This window comes from Hoplias malabaricus, chromosome 16, assembly GCF_029633855.1.
Source record: "Hoplias malabaricus isolate fHopMal1 chromosome 16, fHopMal1.hap1, whole genome shotgun sequence".
Classification (NCBI taxonomy): domain Eukaryota; kingdom Metazoa; phylum Chordata; class Actinopteri; order Characiformes; family Erythrinidae; genus Hoplias; species Hoplias malabaricus.
In genome coordinates, this window is record NC_089815.1 from 17,122,947 (window position 1) to 17,144,320 (window position 21,374).

The window sequence follows — 21,374 nt, forward strand, 5'->3', positions numbered from 1 at the left end:
TTCAATGAAACACTAGGTAAGATTTGGTATTTTTTTTCTTGGGCTCCCTCTACAGTTGCAGAGAGTATTCCACTTTTACAGCACTGTCCTAATATCAATGGAGAGCGAAGGGTTGGTTCCCTGTGCTTCTCCCAAAGTTACATAATGCATATTCTGCAGAGCTGAGCCTGGATTATCAACAGACAGAGGCTGTATTCTTCCTATTACAGGTCAGTGAATCATCACAGTGGTTTTGAAGCTGTAATTTTAAGGTAAAAATACTACCTAGTGTTTCTTTAATATAACAGCTGGTGCACACTAAAAATGGCATCCGCATGTACTACACTTCTCTTTTAATATTTTCAGCTAACACTGTTTATTATGGCACACTGACAGTGAAAGACTTTCAATATAACATTTGTGTTCTCATTTATAAACACACTGTACAAACTACATATATGCATAATTAAGACTAAGATGAAGATACACATTATTGACCACTGTAGGATTTATTTCTGGAATTCACACGAGCGTACTTAACATCAACCTAGTTATTCAGCATAAATATAATGTGTATTAATAATTCATAAATACAATATTATATTTCAGTTCATAATTTTCATACTGGCTTCTGTTTTTAAGTAAGATAAAGATCATTTAAAAGTATTTTAACCATGTTGGGGTTAGGCTTAGGTTATGGGTAAAGTTTAGGGCTAATATAAACCAACATAATATAAATTTAATAATTAATATAAATACACATTAATTCATTGTTTGATTTTGATTAATCATCATGTTTTGTGTAGTCACTCACAATTAATCACCTTTGTTTTATTTGCTAATATTTGACCTTAAAACACACACACACACACACACACACACACACACACACACACACACACACACACACACACACACAAATGCATTTAGTTCAATAAGCTTCATCAGAATGGAGTCATTCCTTTCATATTCCTTCGGTATATTTTCAGCCTGCATCATGTTTGATGTAGCAGAATAGAGATGCTCCCCTGTACGGCAACAAAGACAGTCCATTCAGGAAAACTGTACTCTTTGTTTTCCTGTAGAATTATTCTTAGGGATATCTGTGTACAACTCTTCAAACATGTACCAAGAACACAGCAGAAACCTAAAACTTCCTTCTGGGAAAAAGCGTCCAAGACTAACAGGAAATGTTAGTAATGGATATTTACTAGAATGCTGGTCGAATAACACTTGTTATGAAGAAAACACATTGACTGTGCAATGTGCTTAGGGAACCATACCTCATTAGGTTTGGGTTTGTGTACACCAGACAGTTTACTTTGTTTATACAACATTAGAGAATCACCTGCATGACAAGCAAGAAGCAAAATTCAAGTGACACAATGCAGTATGGTGAGAAAATGCAGAGATTCCCTAATATATACACGATATAGCTGCTGCAGAAATGGAAAAAAATGGATGTGGACAATAATTATGCATGGTTCACAGAGACAACGTATAAAATGCATTAATGGCATTAAAGAATTTGTGCAATTAAAATTTTACCTTGTGTTTTAAATGTGTATTAAAAGGAACACTAGATAAGATTAGGGATTTTTGCTCATGAGCACCCCCTACAGTTGCAGAGTGTAATTCACTTTTGCATCTGAAAGATACATAGTGAAGTTTCTGCAGTGTTGAACTTGGAGTAGCAATATCAGAGGCTCTGTTCCTCCTATTAAAGGACAGTGAAGCATCACAATGATTTTAAATGAATTAAATTATTGTAATTTTAAAGTAAAATACTACCTAGTGTTTCTTTAAACATATATATATATATATATATATATATATATATATATATATATATATATATATATATATATATATATATATATATATATATATATATATACACGTAAAAAAACCCTGAAAACACTAGTATTGTCTTTGTCTAATATTCTGTTTTTTCTTCCTGTTTGTCTGTCTCATTTCCACAATAACAACTTCTTGCTATCTATACATTCTTTCAGAATGTGCATAATACTGAATTCTTCTCACAGTGGAAGGATGGACTGTGTATGTTTTCAGATATAAACAGAGTAGCTTGATTTTCTTTCTGTTTCTTTTCTGTTCTGTTTTATGATGGAGACACTTTTGATTAGGAGTCTCATTTTCTGTTGTAAACAATTTCAGTTTTTTTTCCCTACAAATACTGATCATTCCTAAAATTATGACTACCACCTTATGGCTGCCTAAAATTACAGACTGTTGCTCTGCATGCTTTGCACACTGTCACCCTGTTCTTAAATGGCCAGGACCCTCATAAGGCCACCACAGAGCAGGTGTTATTTGGGAGATAGATCATTCTTAGTGCTGCAGTGACTCTGACATGGTGGTGGAGATGTTAGTGTTTGTCGCTTTGATACGAATAGATCCAACCCAGCAGTGCTGCTGGAGTTTTTAAAACCCTCAGTGTCACCGCTGGAGTGAAAATAGTGCACCAATTAAACATACTGTCCATTGACCACTGATGAAGTACAAGAGAATGACCAACACAAACAGTGCAGCCACAGATCCCCGACTTTACATCTCCAAGGTGGTAGGTGTGTCTAATAGTGGACAGTGAGTGCACACATTGATTTAAAAACTCCAGCAGCACTGCTATGTCTGCTCCACTTGTACAAGCACCATACATACTAACACACCACCACCACGTCAGAATCACTGCAGTGCTGAGAACAATCTAGTACCCAAATAATGCCTGCTCTGTGTTGGTCCTGAGCATTGAAGAACAGGGAGAAGGTGGTGGGGGCAATTATGAAGAGCATCAGATGGGACTACAGTCTGAAATTGGATGATACGTTTATTTTCGTTGACTTATCTCTTATTGTATGGGTGGATCAGCTTAGAATTATCACCTAAAATAAATGATGCACTTAAAGATAATCTAATATGAAAATGTAGTAAATGTAAGGTGATCCCTGACTGCACAGTACAAAACCTAGAACTGAGAAACAAGAGGAGATTGTGTAAAACATTTATGAAATAGATGACTATTTGGAGTTCTGCAGCTCAGCTGCAGTTCTGATAACCCAATACGTAGCCTATGACTGCTAGCCCTGGAGACAGATTGGCGTCTTCAATGGTGTCATAGTTGGGAACCCACATGAATATGTAGTCATTTGGTCCTAATAGGATATCAGGAAGGATGATTCAACTGCTGCAGGCCTACAGTACTTTCAGTTAACCTCCCTTCACGTTGTGTACTGACCAGAAATTGAGCAAAGCCATCAATGTCATTAACCATACATATTTGAATTCTATTGCTTGGAGGAATCAAAAGGCAAAGGCATATAAAAAGGCCACTTAAATTGAGAAAGACTTTGGAGAGCTGACCTTGACTAATTTCACACCTGCTCATTCACAACCTTGAGAAGAAAAAAAAAATATATATATTTCTCATAGGTGAAGTATATTCAGTTCAAAAGGGTTCCACAGAAGTATGGCCTACGCTGACTTAGCCTACGCTAATCTAAGCAACTGTAAGGTTCCTCTGAAATTCTTTTTTTCACTTTGTGTAATCTCATTCTGCATATGAATAAACACAAAAAGCTGCTCACACCCAGGGGTTAACAATTAAGAAATGAAATCATCAAAAGCCTGTCAAAGGGTAGGTGGTGCAAAGACATGTTTCACAAAAAAAAATGTGTGAATAAATGAATGTGTGTATATGTTGTGTGTGTGTGTGCGTTTGTTGCCTGCACACGTTTGAGGTCTATGCGTATTGCATTACTTTGTGGTTTCTCTGTGGTTTCACGTTCTCATTGCATTCTAATTCAGGTAGGTTGAATACTTTTTCTGTTCAGCTAGCCACTAGTAAACTATATATTCCATAAGAACAGGATTATGTTAATGGGTATGAGGGGAAACAACTCCCTTTCCAGAGGACTTCTAGCTGAGTTGTGCTTTAGTTGCAGTTAAGCTTGCTCAATAATTTGCTTCAGACTGCAAGGAAACTGAAACGAGCACATGCAGAGAATACATTTTGATTATGTCCAGGTAATTAACTAATGAATAATTTCTAATATTTTGTTTATATCATATGTGGGAATCTGAAATTAGTGCTCTCTGTATGGGTACACTGTAGTTTTGTGACTTATTCAATTTAGGATATAAGAAGCTATTGGATTGAAGACAGAGACACACTGTGTGTCGTCACCGTTTCCAAAAAGATATGTTTTTGCTGTAAACATGATGCCACTGTCAGCTGAGTTTTGCAAAATCTCCAAATTGAACAGTGTTTTTCAGTTTTGGTGTGGACTGGAGACTTTCGCTTTTAGAAATATTCAGATCTGTGTGGACGGAGCCTCCAAGTTTTTTATCATGAACACATTTCTGTAACGCATCAATCAGTAAGAGTATAAGCTGCACTGAATAGTTGTCAGACTGTCTATTGAATGACTGATTTAAAATTAAGCCACCCACCCCCAAGAATATTATATTATTATGTTGAAGCTGTATGACGCTTTGAAAAAGTGGATACTGCCCATTAAGTACCAGTACCTTTCAGAAGAATTCTAGTCGTGTTTGTGATCCAAAACTAATCATCCAACATCATCACATGACCTCACTAACTCTCTTGACTAAATGGCTGCAAATCCTAAAGAAATGTCCCTAAATCTAGTTTAAAGGCTTTTTGCATGACTAGCGACTCTCATTATTGACAAATTGATTACCTGACCTTACTAAGTATAAAGGGACAACAAATGCATACATCATAATTAGGAGTAATAAAAACTGAACAAAATATTTTTGTTATTGAAATGAACTGAAGCAAACAGCTACAAAAACATCTCTATCAGATTGCTTCTGCTTGAGCAGAATAGCACTTTGGTTTTCTTGATTTTGATTCTACAGATGAACATCCTGTACACAACAACACCTCTGTCCCTAAACAATATGAGGAAGTCCTGGGCTTCGTATTAACAAGAGCTGTAAACAGAGCAAATGAAAAACATTACATCACACCTCTGAACAAATTCACAAACTACAGCACACTGACCAGACAAATATCTCCCACTGATCCTTCTGAGAAGTGGGAATATTTGTAAATCTGACCTTGCAACATGCAACTTGGATTGCATACATGTCAAATGCCATACTGGTCTACTATGTGTTTACGGATGTCTGACTGTCTTGTGAGAAAGATGACTGGTTAGACTGTGTGATGTTACTGTAGGACAATGTGGTCAGTATTAGTCATGGGTCAATCCTGACTACTGACTGACTGAGTACTGAGTATTATCTCCCTCAAGGGCACACTACTTGACTCCCTCAAGTGAATGTGTGTGGATCTTTTAGCTACTGAATACTTGTTATAAATGGAAACTTACACATTCATAAAGCACATGCATTTGAGCTTGTTAAATGTACTCATAGGGCAGTTCTGGGTATGCCCCAAACATTGATTTCTCATTATTTTCCTGACTAATATCTTCACTGTAAAGCAGTTTGGAGCTATGTTTAAGCAGCTAGTTGCTTATCTCCAGTGAGATTCCTCACAACATAGACACATTCATAAAAGCACAATGCATAAATATAGCATTATATTTATCATTCCAGTGCTGGAAGCCAATGCATAGCTTCCAGAAGTTCTGGGTAATCACACTGGGGTTTGTAGCAACACTACATACACAAGTGGATTACATTTTTATATTGGTTTTTTTAAGGCCTGTCATTTCATTCTGGGACCAAATATCCTTATTTCAGGCCCATATTAAAGGCTAAACTGCTTCTTACATAGTGATTTATATATGAAATTTAATGGATGGGAATGCATTAAAAAAGAAGAATTAATTTGCATTGATGGCTCTTTTAAGGGGTCTTTCACCAAGCCTCTAAAGGCGAGAGCACACCAACTGAACAAACATCATTCATCTAATATCGTCTGTGAACTTGTGAATAAAAATATAGTGACAGTAATTAAAGGAGAGTATTCCAGAGCAGTGTGTTTTAAATAAATTGTTTTAAAGCACTGTGATGGAAAAAAACAAAAAACATTCTTATTCTAGAGTGCTGTTCATTGAGCAGAAGATTCAAGAACTTTATGAAAATTACTGAGATTCCCAATAATCACACAGCGCTATCACAGGTATTGTTCAGGTTTGTTAGTTTGGAGTGTTCTGGCTTTATGCAGGGCATCACACAGATGTAAGGAAAAGAAAACCTGTGTTTTCAGAGCATTCATATTACATAAACTCTAGTATGCACCAAACATCTCTAGCCGGATTGGTCAGCTGTAGCACACACAGATTGTATAGTCTCCATAGAAAAGCGTCCCCCATTTGAAAGGGACAATCTGGAGCTGCTCTTAATGTCTATTGCCAAGTTCCTGCTAGAGGGATATCAAGCTCCTAAGCATAATATCAGTATCTGTTTTCGCTATTGCTTTTGTGGCTGAAGAAAAAAGAAATGAAAAGCTGTTACTGCAGTAAATAGTGCACAAAATCTCTTTTAATACATGTGATTTCAGAAAAAATACTGAATGAGTAGGTTTCTGCAAACAGATATTCAGAGTAAATGCTGTACATGCTTTGTTTCTGTTTAACTTTCTACCATGAGTTTTCTAATTCTCAGCAGCTACTACTAGTGAAAAAACTGTAGTAACATTTCTAAAAACAACAGTCTAAGGCAACAATGCAAAGACAGGTCTGAAGAAGTTTCTTTACCCACTCAGCTACTGCTCCCCCTTACAAGGGGTCCCCAGGATATCTTAGGATCTTTAATCTTTTTTATATATGAATATACATCTAACCTGTTAGCCAGATTGTGAGTTTAAATGGAGCCAAGGTGTTGACTCCATAGCCTGGGAACCCAACACTACCATTCTTTGTCACCCTCATTTGATTCCAATTCAATTATGCATAACTTAAAATGATTGTACTTCTAATTTTAGATGCGCAATAGGACTGACACCTTCTTACCTTTCCTCGTCATTCCAAGCATATACACCTGCCCACATGTTGCATGCTAGTCATAACACTCTTTTGTATTGTTCCGGTAAACTGCATACATATCATAGAGCTTGATGATAATTGTTTTAGCCCAAGGTTGGTGGCATGCATTTCTCAGGCCATTTAAGAATCTAGAAGTGTAACAGTCTTGTTAAATCTTAAAATTGATGTTTCAAGTCTAGTTAGCTTTTGCTGCCATTTCAGTTTTCTGAATTGAATAAATGAAAGAATAATACCCATTTTTATATTGTGATGATATTTTAACCATTGTCTAGTTCTAGGCCCCTGAACAGTGAATAAAATGCAAAACAGATCCACAAAATGAAGTTCCGTTTTCATGTGAATGACATGAAACTAATGGGAGATATTGAAAAGAAATATACAGAAGAGGCTAGGCTCTGATTATCAAATGAAAACAGAGTACACAGTCATAGAGATATTTCTATACAAAAAGAAACAGAAAGCAAAAGAGATTTTGACATTTCAGTGGCGCTAATTTCTTTATGCTGATAAAAAAAATTGCTAGTCTGTGGTACAACATTCAGTTGATTCTTCCAGCAAAACATTAAAAATAGGTGCATGGCCATGTTGCTCTAAAAAATAAATAAATAAATAAACCCCCTCAAACAGTAGCTATGTTCAACTTTTATTAAAAAAAAAAAAGGCAAGAGAGTAGCTCCATATAATTATGGTGTCTTATTAACAACAAGCCTTTGCAAGAGGAGCAGTGCCCTAGGGTCTAGACAGGTAAGACCCTAATCACATGTACACAAACATCTGAGAGGGATCAAAGCCACCAGGCTATTCAGCAGCCCAGACCGAACACTCCTACTAAAGTAAACAATCAGTGATTACCTGAGAGAAGTCACTGTTCAAGAAGTCCAGTTCAGGTAAAGAGGAAGGGCTGAAAACATCCATGTGCATCTCCGAAGAGCCGTTAGATTGGAGTTGCCTGGGAGACAAAATAAAGATATCAGCTGAAAACATATCTTTATTATAGATTATTCAACCAATTTCAAAGTGTTTTTATTGATTTGAAGCGGTTTTTTTTTGGTTTTGATCTTAAAACCTAAAACATATAGCAATAAATACACTCAAAGTTTATGCCAATATTCCATTAGTAGGTACCTTGCCAACAGAATAAACAATTTTCTCTAGATACAGTTGATTAAAGCAGGTCAAACTGTTTAGAAATATGTTGAATTATCTTATTAAATCAGTACTTACAACCTCATAATAATAAATATTAGGTATAGATAATATTAAATATAGATAGGCTAGGTGAAGAAGTTTTTACTTAATAAATAATCATATTTTAAAGTGAAGCTACCCAGTTTACAAGCCACTGTGCCTTCTGACAAATGACCAATATGACTGTTTGGACTATAATAGCAAAAGAGAAACCTGATTAGGCACAATAATAGAGAAAGCAGGAGTGTCAAATAGGGAAGAGTGGAAATTTCCATACTTGCAAAGCAAAGTCAAAATATTAAACACGAATATCATTTTTATAGTGATTATATTGGGCATTTGTAACTGAAGATATACAAAGATAATATACAGAATACGGAATAGCAGAAATTTGATATGGGTATGTCAACAGATGATAACAAAGGTATGTATTTGTCAAACATAAAATTAATTTAGATTTGTGATTATAGATATTTGCACACAATGTTAAAATATTAAGCATTCTATTTCCGTTCATATTCACAGTTTGTAAGTAACAGCATCAAACACACTCATGAAATCCTGTTGTCATGGGTTTCTTCTTTTACAGTGACATCCAAAAAAAAGCTACTCCATCCTTACAACTCCCCCATGTTAAAATTTCTAAATATGGCTTTATAATGACATAAGGAAGCTAAGGGCATCTTTGAAACTAACTACTAATTAATCCCTAATTAAGTTGCTTCATCAGTGTAAATCAATTGCTTGTTTTTTAAATAAACCATATTTTTAATAACTTATTCATATTTTTATTTATTCCAAATCATGCATCCATGTTTTGTTAATTTTAGTTTCTAAGAAAAAGCCATAACATAACAGCTATAAGTGTTGCTAGATGTATATTTACTGTGTGCTACCTTTCCCCAAATGAGAGAACATTATTCTATATACATCTTAAATTTTTATAACAATAACAAATAGTATATTTTAGTAATAAACAAACTATAATGTTATAAACAAGGATGTGTTTATGATGAAAAATACACTGAATGACACAATCTTAGCCATTCCTAAACAAGAGTGAGTATGTATGTAAATGAGTGAGTAAGCTACAAGTTAGGCACCTAACCTGCATTTCTTCTTTATCTGTTTTTTTGTTGGGTCTAACTCACCAAAATATTTTGCATTTAACTACCCATCAAAATTCAAATGGTAAAAGTTTTTGTCAGTTTTTAAACGTATGTAATAAATAAATATATAAAAAATGTATTGATAAAAGAAAAGATGTTTATAGTGCCATTTGTATTATGTTCTCTATGCATTTAAAGACTGAACCTCTCTGAACCATCATTGCATTTACTTATAACAGTATTTGCTGTTGAAAGAAAATAACCATAGAAACAAAGGCATGTAATGGGTAGAAATCTGATTTGGTCAAGTTAACAAGGAAGGAGATGATTAAAAACAATTCCTTACCTAAAAATCTAGGTGATATTATCTTTTAACCTAGTGAGATTTCCTCAGGACACCAGTTCCTTTCAGCATGTGACGTACACTATTTCACTACCTATTCAGTCATGCTGGCGTCATGTGGCACTCACTTTCGGTTCTCTTTTTTCAGCCACTCCCAATTGGGAAATTACCACCTTATATTTAAGGAAGTCTTATTCTTAGTGTTGCACTTCTATTGTAGTCCTCATCAGCCATTAATAAAAACAACAAGAAGTGAATATACAACAAAAAGAGCTGAAATTTCACACCATAAAGCTCTCCTCAGAATGAGTGATTTCAAGACATGAACCACTACAGTGGGCTTAGTTTCTCTTTGACAACACACACACACACACACACACACACACACAGTCTCTCTCTCTTATTCTTACACACACACACACACCAAAATACACAGCGTGAGTAATCAGACTGTTATTAAGAAACTTATCTCTACTCTTGAAATTAAAACTAAAAGATAAAATATTAGCAAAAAAAAAATCCAGGTACATTACAGCAGCAAAACCCCCCAAATACACCCCCCCCCCAAAAAAAAAAAAACTGTTTAAAAACTTACAATTTTTTTTTTAAAGATTTAAAAGAAAGCATTTCTCAAATCTCTGCACTCTAAATAAGGTTCAACACGAAATGACAACCACTCGTTTTATCCTTTGTTTTCATACAAACCACAGAAATCTGACTGGGTTTTCTTGTTTCACAGTTTGTAGGCTGGTAGACCCCAAATCAATGTGCTAATACTCATTATATGCCCTCTTTAATAACAGTATGAGGAATCAATAGACGCCTATTAGTCATTAGTCATAGATGGATACAATGTCAATGTTCACTTCAAAACAGAAAAAAAATCCATGAATAGTGTCCATCCTTCTACTTGAGTCTGAAAAGATGCCAAAAAATGTATTCCAAAAAACAAATAAAATAAAATATTAATCAATTAAAATATTAATTTGTAAACCAAAACAAAGAAGCTGCTGATGTTCTCAGACCAATGAACAGAACGAACATGGGGGACCCGCTCTGTGAAGCATAAACTGATTCATTCAAATACTACAAAAGCAATTATAACAGATCTCTGCTGCCCGCCTTCTCACTTGCACTCGCTCTCACCAACACATCACAGCCGTTCTCCAACAACTTCACTGGCTTCCCATAAAGTACAGGATTCAGTCCAAATACTTCTTCTCACTTTCAAAGCTCTAAATAACCTTGCTCCTTCAGCGACCTAAGTTACTCCCAGTTTGTTTCAACACTTGAAGTACAATCACAGCACCAAATATGAAGTGTGCACGGTTCAACAAAAGAGAGAGTGACAAGCTCACAGCAACATTAGAAAAAATACCCAGCTTTAATACTTGTGCATATTTACAGCACAAGTCTTGTCAGTGAACTATGGGCAAAAAAATCATTCATTAATTGTAATTGAGGTAAAATGTTCCAATTAATCGTGATATTGATTTGTGGTCAAATCCCTCAGGATAATAATGTGTGTAGTTGTGTAAAATTTGCATTGGTAGAGAGTGGAGTTTAATGGCGGCGTATATTGTAGTGCATTACTGAAGGACATGAACATTATACTATGTGTAAACATTTGATGTGAGTGGAAAACCCCCTCTTCTGATCCAGCTTTGCCACTGCAGGCTTTGGCTCAGAGCACCAACTACATTCCTCTGACAGAATGTCAGTTGCTCTGTGAGCTGTTGCGCTGTTCTTCGCTCTGGAATAGCGAGTGTTTCCCGGAATGCTCTGCCCCTGGCCTGCGTAACCTCAGCCCCTGAGCTTCTGCTCCCAAGCAGCTCTTATCTCTACCGTTATGACAATGAGAGAGGGAGGAAAATGACTTCCAGCTTGTTGACAAAAACCAGGCTGCTGCCAACATGGTTAAAAATTGTAGTTAAGTATTTTGATAAGAAATAGCCTAATATAGCCTAGAAGCAGTAGGGATGTCACGATACCAAAAGATTTAAGTCCGTACCAATTACACAAAATTTCTATGATTCTCTATACCAATTTTGATACCATGCCAATAAATAAACCAATGAAACGAATGCATCTCAACATAAATGCATTTATTTAAAAAGTCTTTCTCCAGCAAAAACACGTGCAATTTAGTTAATCTTTTTTTGTGTTCTGTTTACCCATTTCTAACCCAACACTCTACCTCTTTAAATACCAGACGTGTTGAAAGGTGGGAGCTTCACCCTGAATGGCTGTAGAGCAAGGCAACCTCCCTCAGACCCCTCCTGTATTTAAATGGTCTGAGTGGGAGAAAGGCAGCTAGTAAAAGAAATCTATAGGCTGTCTTGATTATTGTTTGTTGAGCTTGTGACTGCCAAATAAATCTGTTTGGGTCTTCTCTCATGCTGCGTGGGTCCATTAGGCGCTGAAACCAAATGTACTCTGCTGAAGTTTGGGTCTGTGTTTGTCCCTCCTCCTTAGTGTTGCTTCACCATAACTTGATATTTGGATGCTGATTGGTCTACAAACTTGACTGAGGTAGAGCATAAGCTATGTGAAGGATCATATAGTAATTTTTTAAAAATTTGTTGTACTTTTTTTTAAGCCTTTTGCACCTCTTTACACAAACATGAGTATTACTAATGAACAGTTTGACGGATAGAAATGTTGGTCTCGTTTTAAAGGAGATAAGCTAAGTGCTGGCATGCTATGTTTGTGTGAGTTGTTTCTGGGCTCTTCATTTCCAACCTGGAACCTTCATTTCCAACCCTGTTTTATCGTTCTCTGCTTATTAGTGTGTAGTCATATTATGGTGACCATGTGTGGTCTGGGATATCTGTGAAATCTTCGGTACCTCCAGTACAGGAAACAAGAACCGTATTGTTTTCAGAATTTTGGTATCGACTGAGTATTCAAGTATCAGTTCTTGTGATATGTCTAAAAAGCAGTACTGTTAAATCCAATATCACAATACTATTATGACTAAAGAGGTAATTGTAATTTGCGATATTTAAAGTAGTATTAAAAATAATCATGCTGATACCACTACTCCATATAAAAATAATGTGACAAATATGACTTTTTATTGGAATTTTAACAACCTTTTCTTGTTACATTTACAACTGGTTATGTAAACAACAACCAGACAGAATATATATATATATATATATATATATATATATATATTCTGTCTGGTTGTTGTTATATATATATATATATACCACATCACACAAATAAGGATGGAAATTGGACATACATGACTGGAATTTTCATAGACATGCACAGCAATGTTGATTTGTCTTATTATTTTATTAAACCTAGACACTAAAAACCTAGAAATATTAGTCAAAGCAAAATGTCTTCTCTGAATTCCTCCACAAACCACATGTATGGCCCAGATCTACCAACTTTTTCCATTCATATCTTATTGCACTAACGTCACCATCACCAAAATGTCCTTTGATTCCCATTCATGTATCTTTGTGTACATCCCATCGTGTGCACATACAGTAAAACCTGATCAAATTCTGAACGTGGCACTTTGTTTTTCCACTAGAGCACGTGGGTAGACAGGACGTTGCACTGAGAGTGACGCTAGCATCAGCCACAAATCGCTATTCATCCTAAAACTGAGACTGCAATTTTTCTTGCTTGAACACAGTAACCTTTATGCACACATATCCAGTTCGCCCACTCAAAATGTTGTGTCAGTTCACTTCCGATGGCCTCTGTGACTTCCATAAATATTCAGCAGATTCTGTTGGGTGATGGTGAGTGTAAACAGCACAAAAAACAGCAGCTTTCTCTCTGTCCTCAATTTAACTCTCCACTAATTAAGTGCTGAGACTGGTTGAATCCTCACCAGAGGCTGTTATTTCTTGGGCAATTTACTTTAAATTTACCTCACTGGCTAAAATGCAGTCTGCTTTAAAATACGTGAAACAGCTTTTAAATGAACTGGCAATGACTCACAATTTATATTAAAAATGTTTTAAGCATATTTAAATTTACACTACTCTTTCATTATTAGGAATGGCAACTAAAAGACTATAGGCTATGGGAAATTTTCTTTTAATGTGTATATAATATTAACCATTTTCAAATATTTGTCCCTAGTTTCTGACAGTTAATGTCAAATAATCACTAGAATACTATTCTGAATACATTCATGAGAAGTTTTAAGTAATTAATTGTGTTAGTCTTCTCTTAATTGTGGCCCAAACACCACCCGTCCACCCGTGGGTTGGCACAAGGATAGGTGCACTGATCATTTAATGGAACAACAGGTAGTATTTTTACTTTAATATTACAGCTTCAAAATGACTGTGATGTTACACTGTTCTGTAAAAGGAGAATAAATCCTCTGTTGTGGCTAGTCTGGGCTCAGCACTTTGTAACTTTTGGAGGAGAGTAGAAATACCAACCCACTTCCCTCCACCTCACCCTTCCAGGACAGTGCTTTCAAAGTGAAGTACACTCTGCAACTGTGAGGGGAGCCCAAGAGCAAAAATACCAAATCTTACCTAGTGTTACTCGTTAATGAATTATCTTGTAAACTTGACATCTTGACATCATTTAAACTGATATAATTTACTGTGGCAGCCCTATAATAACTATTAAACACTACTTTTATTTTCCATAGAAAACAAAATCATTCAGCACTGAAATTGGTTTTAAACAACTTGTTTTTGTCCTTGATTTATTTTAATAATATAACAATTCTAATATAACAATATAACTAATATGAAAAGGACCACTGGCTGATATCAGGTAAATGATTTCAAAAGGTGTTATTCCAAAGTTACAAAGCAGTCAATAACACACAACCAACTATATCAAAAAGCCTGGGAAACGTGAAGCTTAACACAAACAAGACTATAGCTTTCATCTGAATTTCGCTATTAAAATTTTGTGGTAGGCTCTCTACCAATTTCTGTGAAACATGAAAGTGGGTTGGCAATCTCCAACTGCTTTAGAAATGTGATGAATTTAAATGTTCCCCGGCCTCATCGAGTGAGAAGGTTTGGGCAACGCACTCTTGTTTTTCAATGCAGTATCGCTTTCAGTCACTTGCATCTTTGCACATGGTGGATTTAAAATGTTTCAGTTGCACGGCAATGGTGTGCAAGGACCTAATCCATCTTTGTATTTAAGTCTAACACCTTGTTGCACTTTCCAGTATTTTGGTGTGTAACACTCCCTAAATAACCCAGCAGTGCTGTGCATATTGCCAGAAAGTAATCAGCATCTATTAAGGATGCCCAAATACATTGAAAAAGCTAATAGTGACACTGAACTTCAGCCCAAACCTAACAAGAAATTGGACAGTACTTACTGGCTCACAAATGGCACAGTCCAGAATGGGTTGTACACTTGTTGTGAAGAACTCCATGGTATGCAGGTATACATTGGTTTCTGAAAGAGAAGGCATATTCTTCAGTTGAAAGAAGTGAGACGGAAGGTGAAAAGAACATCACCGTGGGACGATAAAGGGTCAAAGTTTCAGACAGCAGTACATAATTCAATGCAGTTTAACCTGTGGGTGAGGGATGCATGACAGTTAGTGCTGAAAAATTTGGGGAAATTTTCTAGTTGGGATTTTTCATAGCAACATTGGAAATGCAGTTAAAATATTAATATATCCATAAATTAAGCTCAAAGCATGTAATTTCCAGCAAATGCATTGGACACTACTTCCCTTTGAGGAGCTTGCTTAGTGTTTTTGTCTGTAACATGTATTTTGTGTCTGACCCTATTTTCTTGTTTCATATTTACTTTTTTTTTTAAATAAACTTATTCCTTTGACACTGGTGTATGACAGTTATCAAATCAGATATTCATCTCTGCTTCTGTATTTGACTCTGTTCTTTTGCTTTCACTTACCAGATTTATTATTGCTCTTTTCAGTTCTTGGCTTTGCTCACTTTGGCTTTGAGGGATTTGGATTGCCTTCGTTTCTGCTGAACATTTAACAGCTACCAGTTTATAATTTCTGTGTTCCTAATTTAGGACTTTTAAAATACATCTTTACTTTATGTAGGACATAATACAACTGAAATTCTTGGGATTTAAAATTTGCATTATTTCAAATTGTAACTTTGATATACTGCCAGTCCTACATATTTAAAACACAATTGTTAGCTACCATAAAAATTTCAAAATTGTTTTATAAAAGGTAACATTTTGTAAAAAGTTTCAGTGCACAAAAGAACTGCTGCCAAGTCTGTGCCCTGGAGCACCATTTGTGTGATTTGTTTTACAGTGTATGTTGCATCTCATGTTTCTAGCAATATGTTTATAGTTTTATAGTTCAATAAAATAGAAACTGTAATCATGGGTCCATAGTATAGGGTTTCTAGTGATTCTGAAAGTTCTCCCACGAAGATAAAGAAAGTGAAAGACCTTACAAGAAAGGTTGAGACAAGGCTGCTGTACCGTGTATTACATTTTGTGTGTTGAATTTGGTCAACAGTATTAAAAGTTAAGTTATGGAGGGACTAGATATATTTGGGTTATTTTTTCCCCACTTTTGCATGTGTCCTGTAAGCCCCTCAAACTCTTAGAGCTGTAAAATCAATAAATCTTTCAAGCATACACACCAGAGGTCACAATATTTTAACAGACACAATGCACCACAATTACTGACACTTTTAAAAACTCCCCAAAAAAACACTATACAGTAAGTCCTCTTTAAAGAAACAAGTTCCTTTCTGAGAGCTTGTTCGCAACTCTGTGTTCAACAAAGGAATCTAGCACTGTAGTTAGCCTATGGCATATAGCACTCCACTCACTGTACATTGTAATAAAGATTCCTATGAAGTAACCCTGGTTTTGGACATGAAATAGATACTATAATAATAAAAAGAATCTGTAATCTTGCTCTGGTTTCCTCCCACAGTCTAAAAACACACGTTGGTAGGTGGATTGATGACTCAAAAAGTGTCCATAGGTGTTGGTGTGTGAGTGAATGTGTGTGCGTGTGTGTGGGTTGCCAGGTTGTGTTCCTGCCTTGTGCCCAATGATTCCAGGTTGGCTCCGGACCCACCGCAGCCCTAAACTTGGTAAATGGTTACAGACAATGAACGAATGAATGAATGAATCTGTAATCTTACTTTGACAAAGTATAACAGCAAGCATACATGGACTGGCTCTGAGTGGCTGCTACACTGAATGTCACTAAATCCCCAATAAAACTAAACATGCAATCTGTTTAAGGGCTTTTTAAGTAATTATGAAATGTTTGCCATTCTCACACAACCATATTTGTTCATCACAATAACATTACTTGCATGTTTATCATATTATTCATTTCTAATTTAACCTACTGCACCGAAAATGGCTTCTAAAAACAAGCAATGCTCAAAAAGTGTGGAAAAAAAAGGCTTCACCTAATTTCGGTTTCTAGTGGCACTTCTATAATGTCTCATGCAATTGCAAAACCTTGCAGTACACTAAAATAACTTCAATATTTATGTTTGTCTTTACCATGGAAGGAAACGAGTCCGGCAAATGACGGTATGGTTTGAGAGCGTTTACAATACATTTAGCAGGAACTGCTGTTTGCCCTGTGTCAGAGTGACTGTGACACCACAACAGCGTCATGTCATCACCCACATGCATCAGCAGCATTAACTATGCTCTTGGTTGTGGCTACAGCTAAATGGCTCTTGATTTTAGAGATAGTGTGTAAATGTTATAAGCCTGATACAAATGTCTGAATGAATGAAAATGCTTCACACGGGCAATTCAAACAGTGCGTACTGATAAGCCTATTAAGCAATAAGTTATTTCAAGTCTAGTGAGAATTTTAACATTCTAGCCTAGAATATCAGAATTGCCAACCTGAATGACTTATGTTAATGAGATATTCTCTTGAAAGAAGCATGTGAGTAGAAGATATCTGGCCAGTGGCCATATACCCACCTACCACAGACATGCATTGATTGCAGAGATGAGAGCACAGATATTCATTGACTGAAGTGGTGAGAGAAATCATTAACTAGTGTAGTCTCTTTGTTTTTGCTTGAAATGTTATTGCAATTAAGCCTAGCAAGGTTATTACATTATTAAAAAAATCACTATGATTTCATTGTAATTCCAACTAATAGACTGCAAACTGAGTGCATTTCCAGATAAATAAATGAACTGGGCACATTTTGTTTTTTGCATCTTGTGTGGGTGGTCACTGGTCAGTGGGAGAAATTCCTAATGCTAATGCAACAATGTTCATAAAACTTATTGCATGTCTTTTCACAATACACAGTGTGTCCTAAAAACACAGCCACTTTTAAAAGCTCATGTGCATGTACTGATGCACACACACACACACACACACACACACACACACACACACACACACACACACACACACACACACACACACACACACACACACAGGCTGGATGAGAAGAGCTGTGAAGCAACATGAAGGAAACCTGCAGAGTTATTTTTCCGTTGGCTTTTTCACAAATGGTCTGATGTTCACCATTTACTACATTATGCAGTGCTTACAACACTGGCTTCTGCAACTAAACTGTATATAATATGTCTAACAAAGCCATTATATATATATATTATTATTATTATTTTTTTTTAAATACTCTGCCCTATTCTATCATGCCCCACAAATTCACATTAAAGAGACCATATGTAAAAATGCCTGTTAGCCACTGAATGAGCCTGTTTATGTTCAGGAAACTAAGTGTAAATATAATCTGAGCAAGGAATATTGGAGAAAATGACAGATTGCATCTTTAAAGGCAACTGTCTGTCCTTTCCAGTACCTTTTGCCATTACAGTGTCTGTGTGAAAGGGGGTTTGAATTATACAAGGAGAGAAAAGAAGCTTTTGTGTGTTGGGGTAGGGGTGACAGCAACAACTGAGGCAATGAGGCTGTGGCTGACTGCTCTGTTAAATATTTAATTATTTTTAAATGATTGGCGTACAACCCCAAATTCAATGAAGTTGGGACGTTGTGTAAAACATAAATAAAAACAGAATATGATGATCTGCAAATCCTTTTTAACTTGAATACACTACAAAGACAAAATATTTAATGTTCAAACGGACAAACTTGTTTTTTTTGGTAAATATTCACTCATTTTGTATTCAAGGCCTGCACTGTTTTACACAATGTCCCAACTCCATTGGAATTGGGGCTGTATGTTTAGGCAGAGGTGAGGGCAGGAAGCTCATACATGTAAACCATAACTCCAGTGTTTGTGTTAACACTGAAGATCACACTTTTAGATGATGTAGCAAGTGATATGAAAAGTGCTGTTTTTTGGCTATTGTGCAATTGGTGTGCACTTTCTGTATAGCACATGCCCAGTCCTCAATATTGCAACACCTCTAAGGAAACTAAGAGGCAAGATGTGTAAGCAGTCACATCATCTATACAAGACTTTACCTCCCGAGAGGAGGAGGAGGCCAGTCCGAATAGTCCAGGGTTCATCTGCATTCCCTCCGGAACTGTATAGTTCTGCCCGTCCATGGCAGTGGAAACCGAAAGGGAAGGCATCAGGTTAGAGACAGGAGCATGATGGCTGTATTCGGAGATTTGAAAAATCACTCTCTTATGTTCCCCATATCCTGAAAAAGACAAACATAAACACAAAAAATAAACTGCTGGAAATCTCAAAAACTTTGCTGGAAAAGACTGAAAGTCTGGAACATTTCTCAGGATTTAATGGCATTTAGCAATGAGAACATATGTGGATTGTTCAGGGTCACGATCGCCACTCTAAATCATGCCAAAGGTATCTGATGAAGCTGTATCACTCAGGAGAAAGCAGCTCTGCCGTTCCGAAGTCTAATGTAGTGGAATTCTACATCCCTCAAGGCAACACTTGGCACAGCACATGGTGACTTTAAAAAGTCACAAGCAGCTGCTCCAGAACCTCCCATTTAATTTAATTTCATGCTTCTCTGTTGAGACTATACAAGTTGTAAGTGCAAGACAATGATTTTCTGTGTCCACAATGGGTGCCCTTTAAAGTAGCTGAATTCACTAATAATAAGGGATATTTAGGTATGTACTGGGCTCTGTATTAGGGTTGCAAAACTCCAGGATTTAATGGGGAATTATGGGCATTACCGGGAATTAAGGGGAATAAAATGGGAATATTAGAAGCTAATGGTAAGCATACATATAGTTGGTAAAAATATACTGAAGCATAATCTTGGCTAGAATAATTAGATATGATACCAAAACAGCTGAATAACAAACCTACTCAACCCCAGGTACATGGTACATTACACACTGAAAGGCTATTGAGACCACACCCACTGCACTGTTCATTCCTCCAGCACATGTACAGCATATGTCCAAATGGTTTCTAGAGACCTGGCACTTGCCATTACTGAAAGCACACTTTAGGACCAAAGGACTACCTTAAATTTAGGCAAGTTCTGACGAGGTTCATATTTTTATTGACAGTAATAGCACAAAAACATTTAAGCAACTATTAAATCAAGTTGTAATCTCACAGTTGTTTTGATATCTGGTAAATCAGAAATGCTAAATGGGCAATTTCATTTAAGTTATTTTACTAAAGCTAGCAAGATGTTAGCTTACCAAGGCTAGCAACCTATATTTTTTGCCTCAGCTGGTTTCTATAATCAAGAATTAATACTTATTAATTTTTTATTTAACATTTTGAAGACCATTAGTTTTTACACTTTGTCATTTTATTCAACAGAAGAATGCCACGTGCATCAACTGACATCACACATGTCATAGTTATTATTTGTATGGTTATGCCTTCAAGTCTGCTGTTCACAAACAAACAAATAAATAAATAAATAAATAGATGATAGTGTATGATATAGTTCTTTTAAATTGTCCAACATATTCCCATAAATTCCCAAAGGTCCTAAGCTAAAGTTCCTATGGAAAGTTAACGGAAATTTACTGGAAATGTATCGAAATGTTCCACCCTTTTGCAATCCCAACTCACAAAGGGTTTAGATGGGCTCTTATAAATATTTACCAATGAATGTGGGTGTTGTGGTATGTACTTCTGCAGCAATCCAGGATCATGCTGAATTTTATTCGCCATGATTTTAGTGGGGCAAGGCAACTTTTTTGATTTTATTGGGACATGTGTACTAGTAAAATGGGTCTAGTGACGCCCCTAGCAAAAAACATGGCATTTGCAACCAAAACAAAACTGTTTAATAAAATGTCAGGAAAGTGGTCATAAAGAAATGAATCATGGCTAATTTGTTGTACATAATGTGGTACATGTGGTGCTACTGTGCTTACAGAAAGCTGTAATACACTGCCTTGTAGAGTAAATGAAAGTAGGTTGAGAGACTGCAAGAGATAAAGAAAAAAGAGAGGGGGGTTTAAGGAAAGAGAAATAAATGACAAACAGCCCACACTCTTCAATAATAAACACACAATCTAGAGGAAAACAACACATTATTACAAGAATAGCCTTTGCAGTATTGATGCTGCAAAAGAGTGCAATGCGTAAATGAGTAATATGTAAATGAACAGCCCAATGCTAGGGTCCCCACATAAGTCACTTGGCATGAGAGCGAAGAGCGGGGCATTGTACTGCCACAGCCATCGCTCATAAATCCTCAGCTGTTGTAGATGTATATTTCAGAAAAAAACATTGTTGAGCTCATATATTGAACTCTGTTTCTGTCAATTAATATAATACTTTAAGGAACGGTGTACGGACCCTACAGGGGAATCCACACAAACGTCAGAATTCAGTTGTTCATTTGTCACTAGCAGGGAATTTCAGA

General features: G+C 36.1%; 1 protein-coding gene across 4 annotated transcripts in view; it reads right to left on the reverse strand.

The window, feature by feature from the left end:
• sbno2b (strawberry notch homolog 2b) overlaps positions 1 to 21,374 on the reverse strand; it is a 71,521-nt gene that overhangs the window by 31,376 nt on the left and 18,771 nt on the right. For 3 of the 4 annotated variants that reach the window (XM_066647522.1, XM_066647520.1, XM_066647521.1), the window contains exons 2-4: positions 19,024 to 19,205; positions 14,950 to 15,029; positions 7,833 to 7,929 (exon numbers count right to left, since the gene is read on the reverse strand). In XM_066647522.1, the coding sequence (XP_066503619.1) occupies positions 7,833 to 7,929; positions 14,950 to 15,029; positions 19,024 to 19,134 (288 nt within the window). In that variant the 5' untranslated portion in view covers positions 19,135 to 19,205. Of the gene's footprint in view, positions 1 to 7,832; positions 7,930 to 14,949; positions 15,030 to 19,023; positions 19,206 to 21,374 lie in introns of those variants that run through there. The other variant, XM_066647523.1, reaches the window with a different exon arrangement.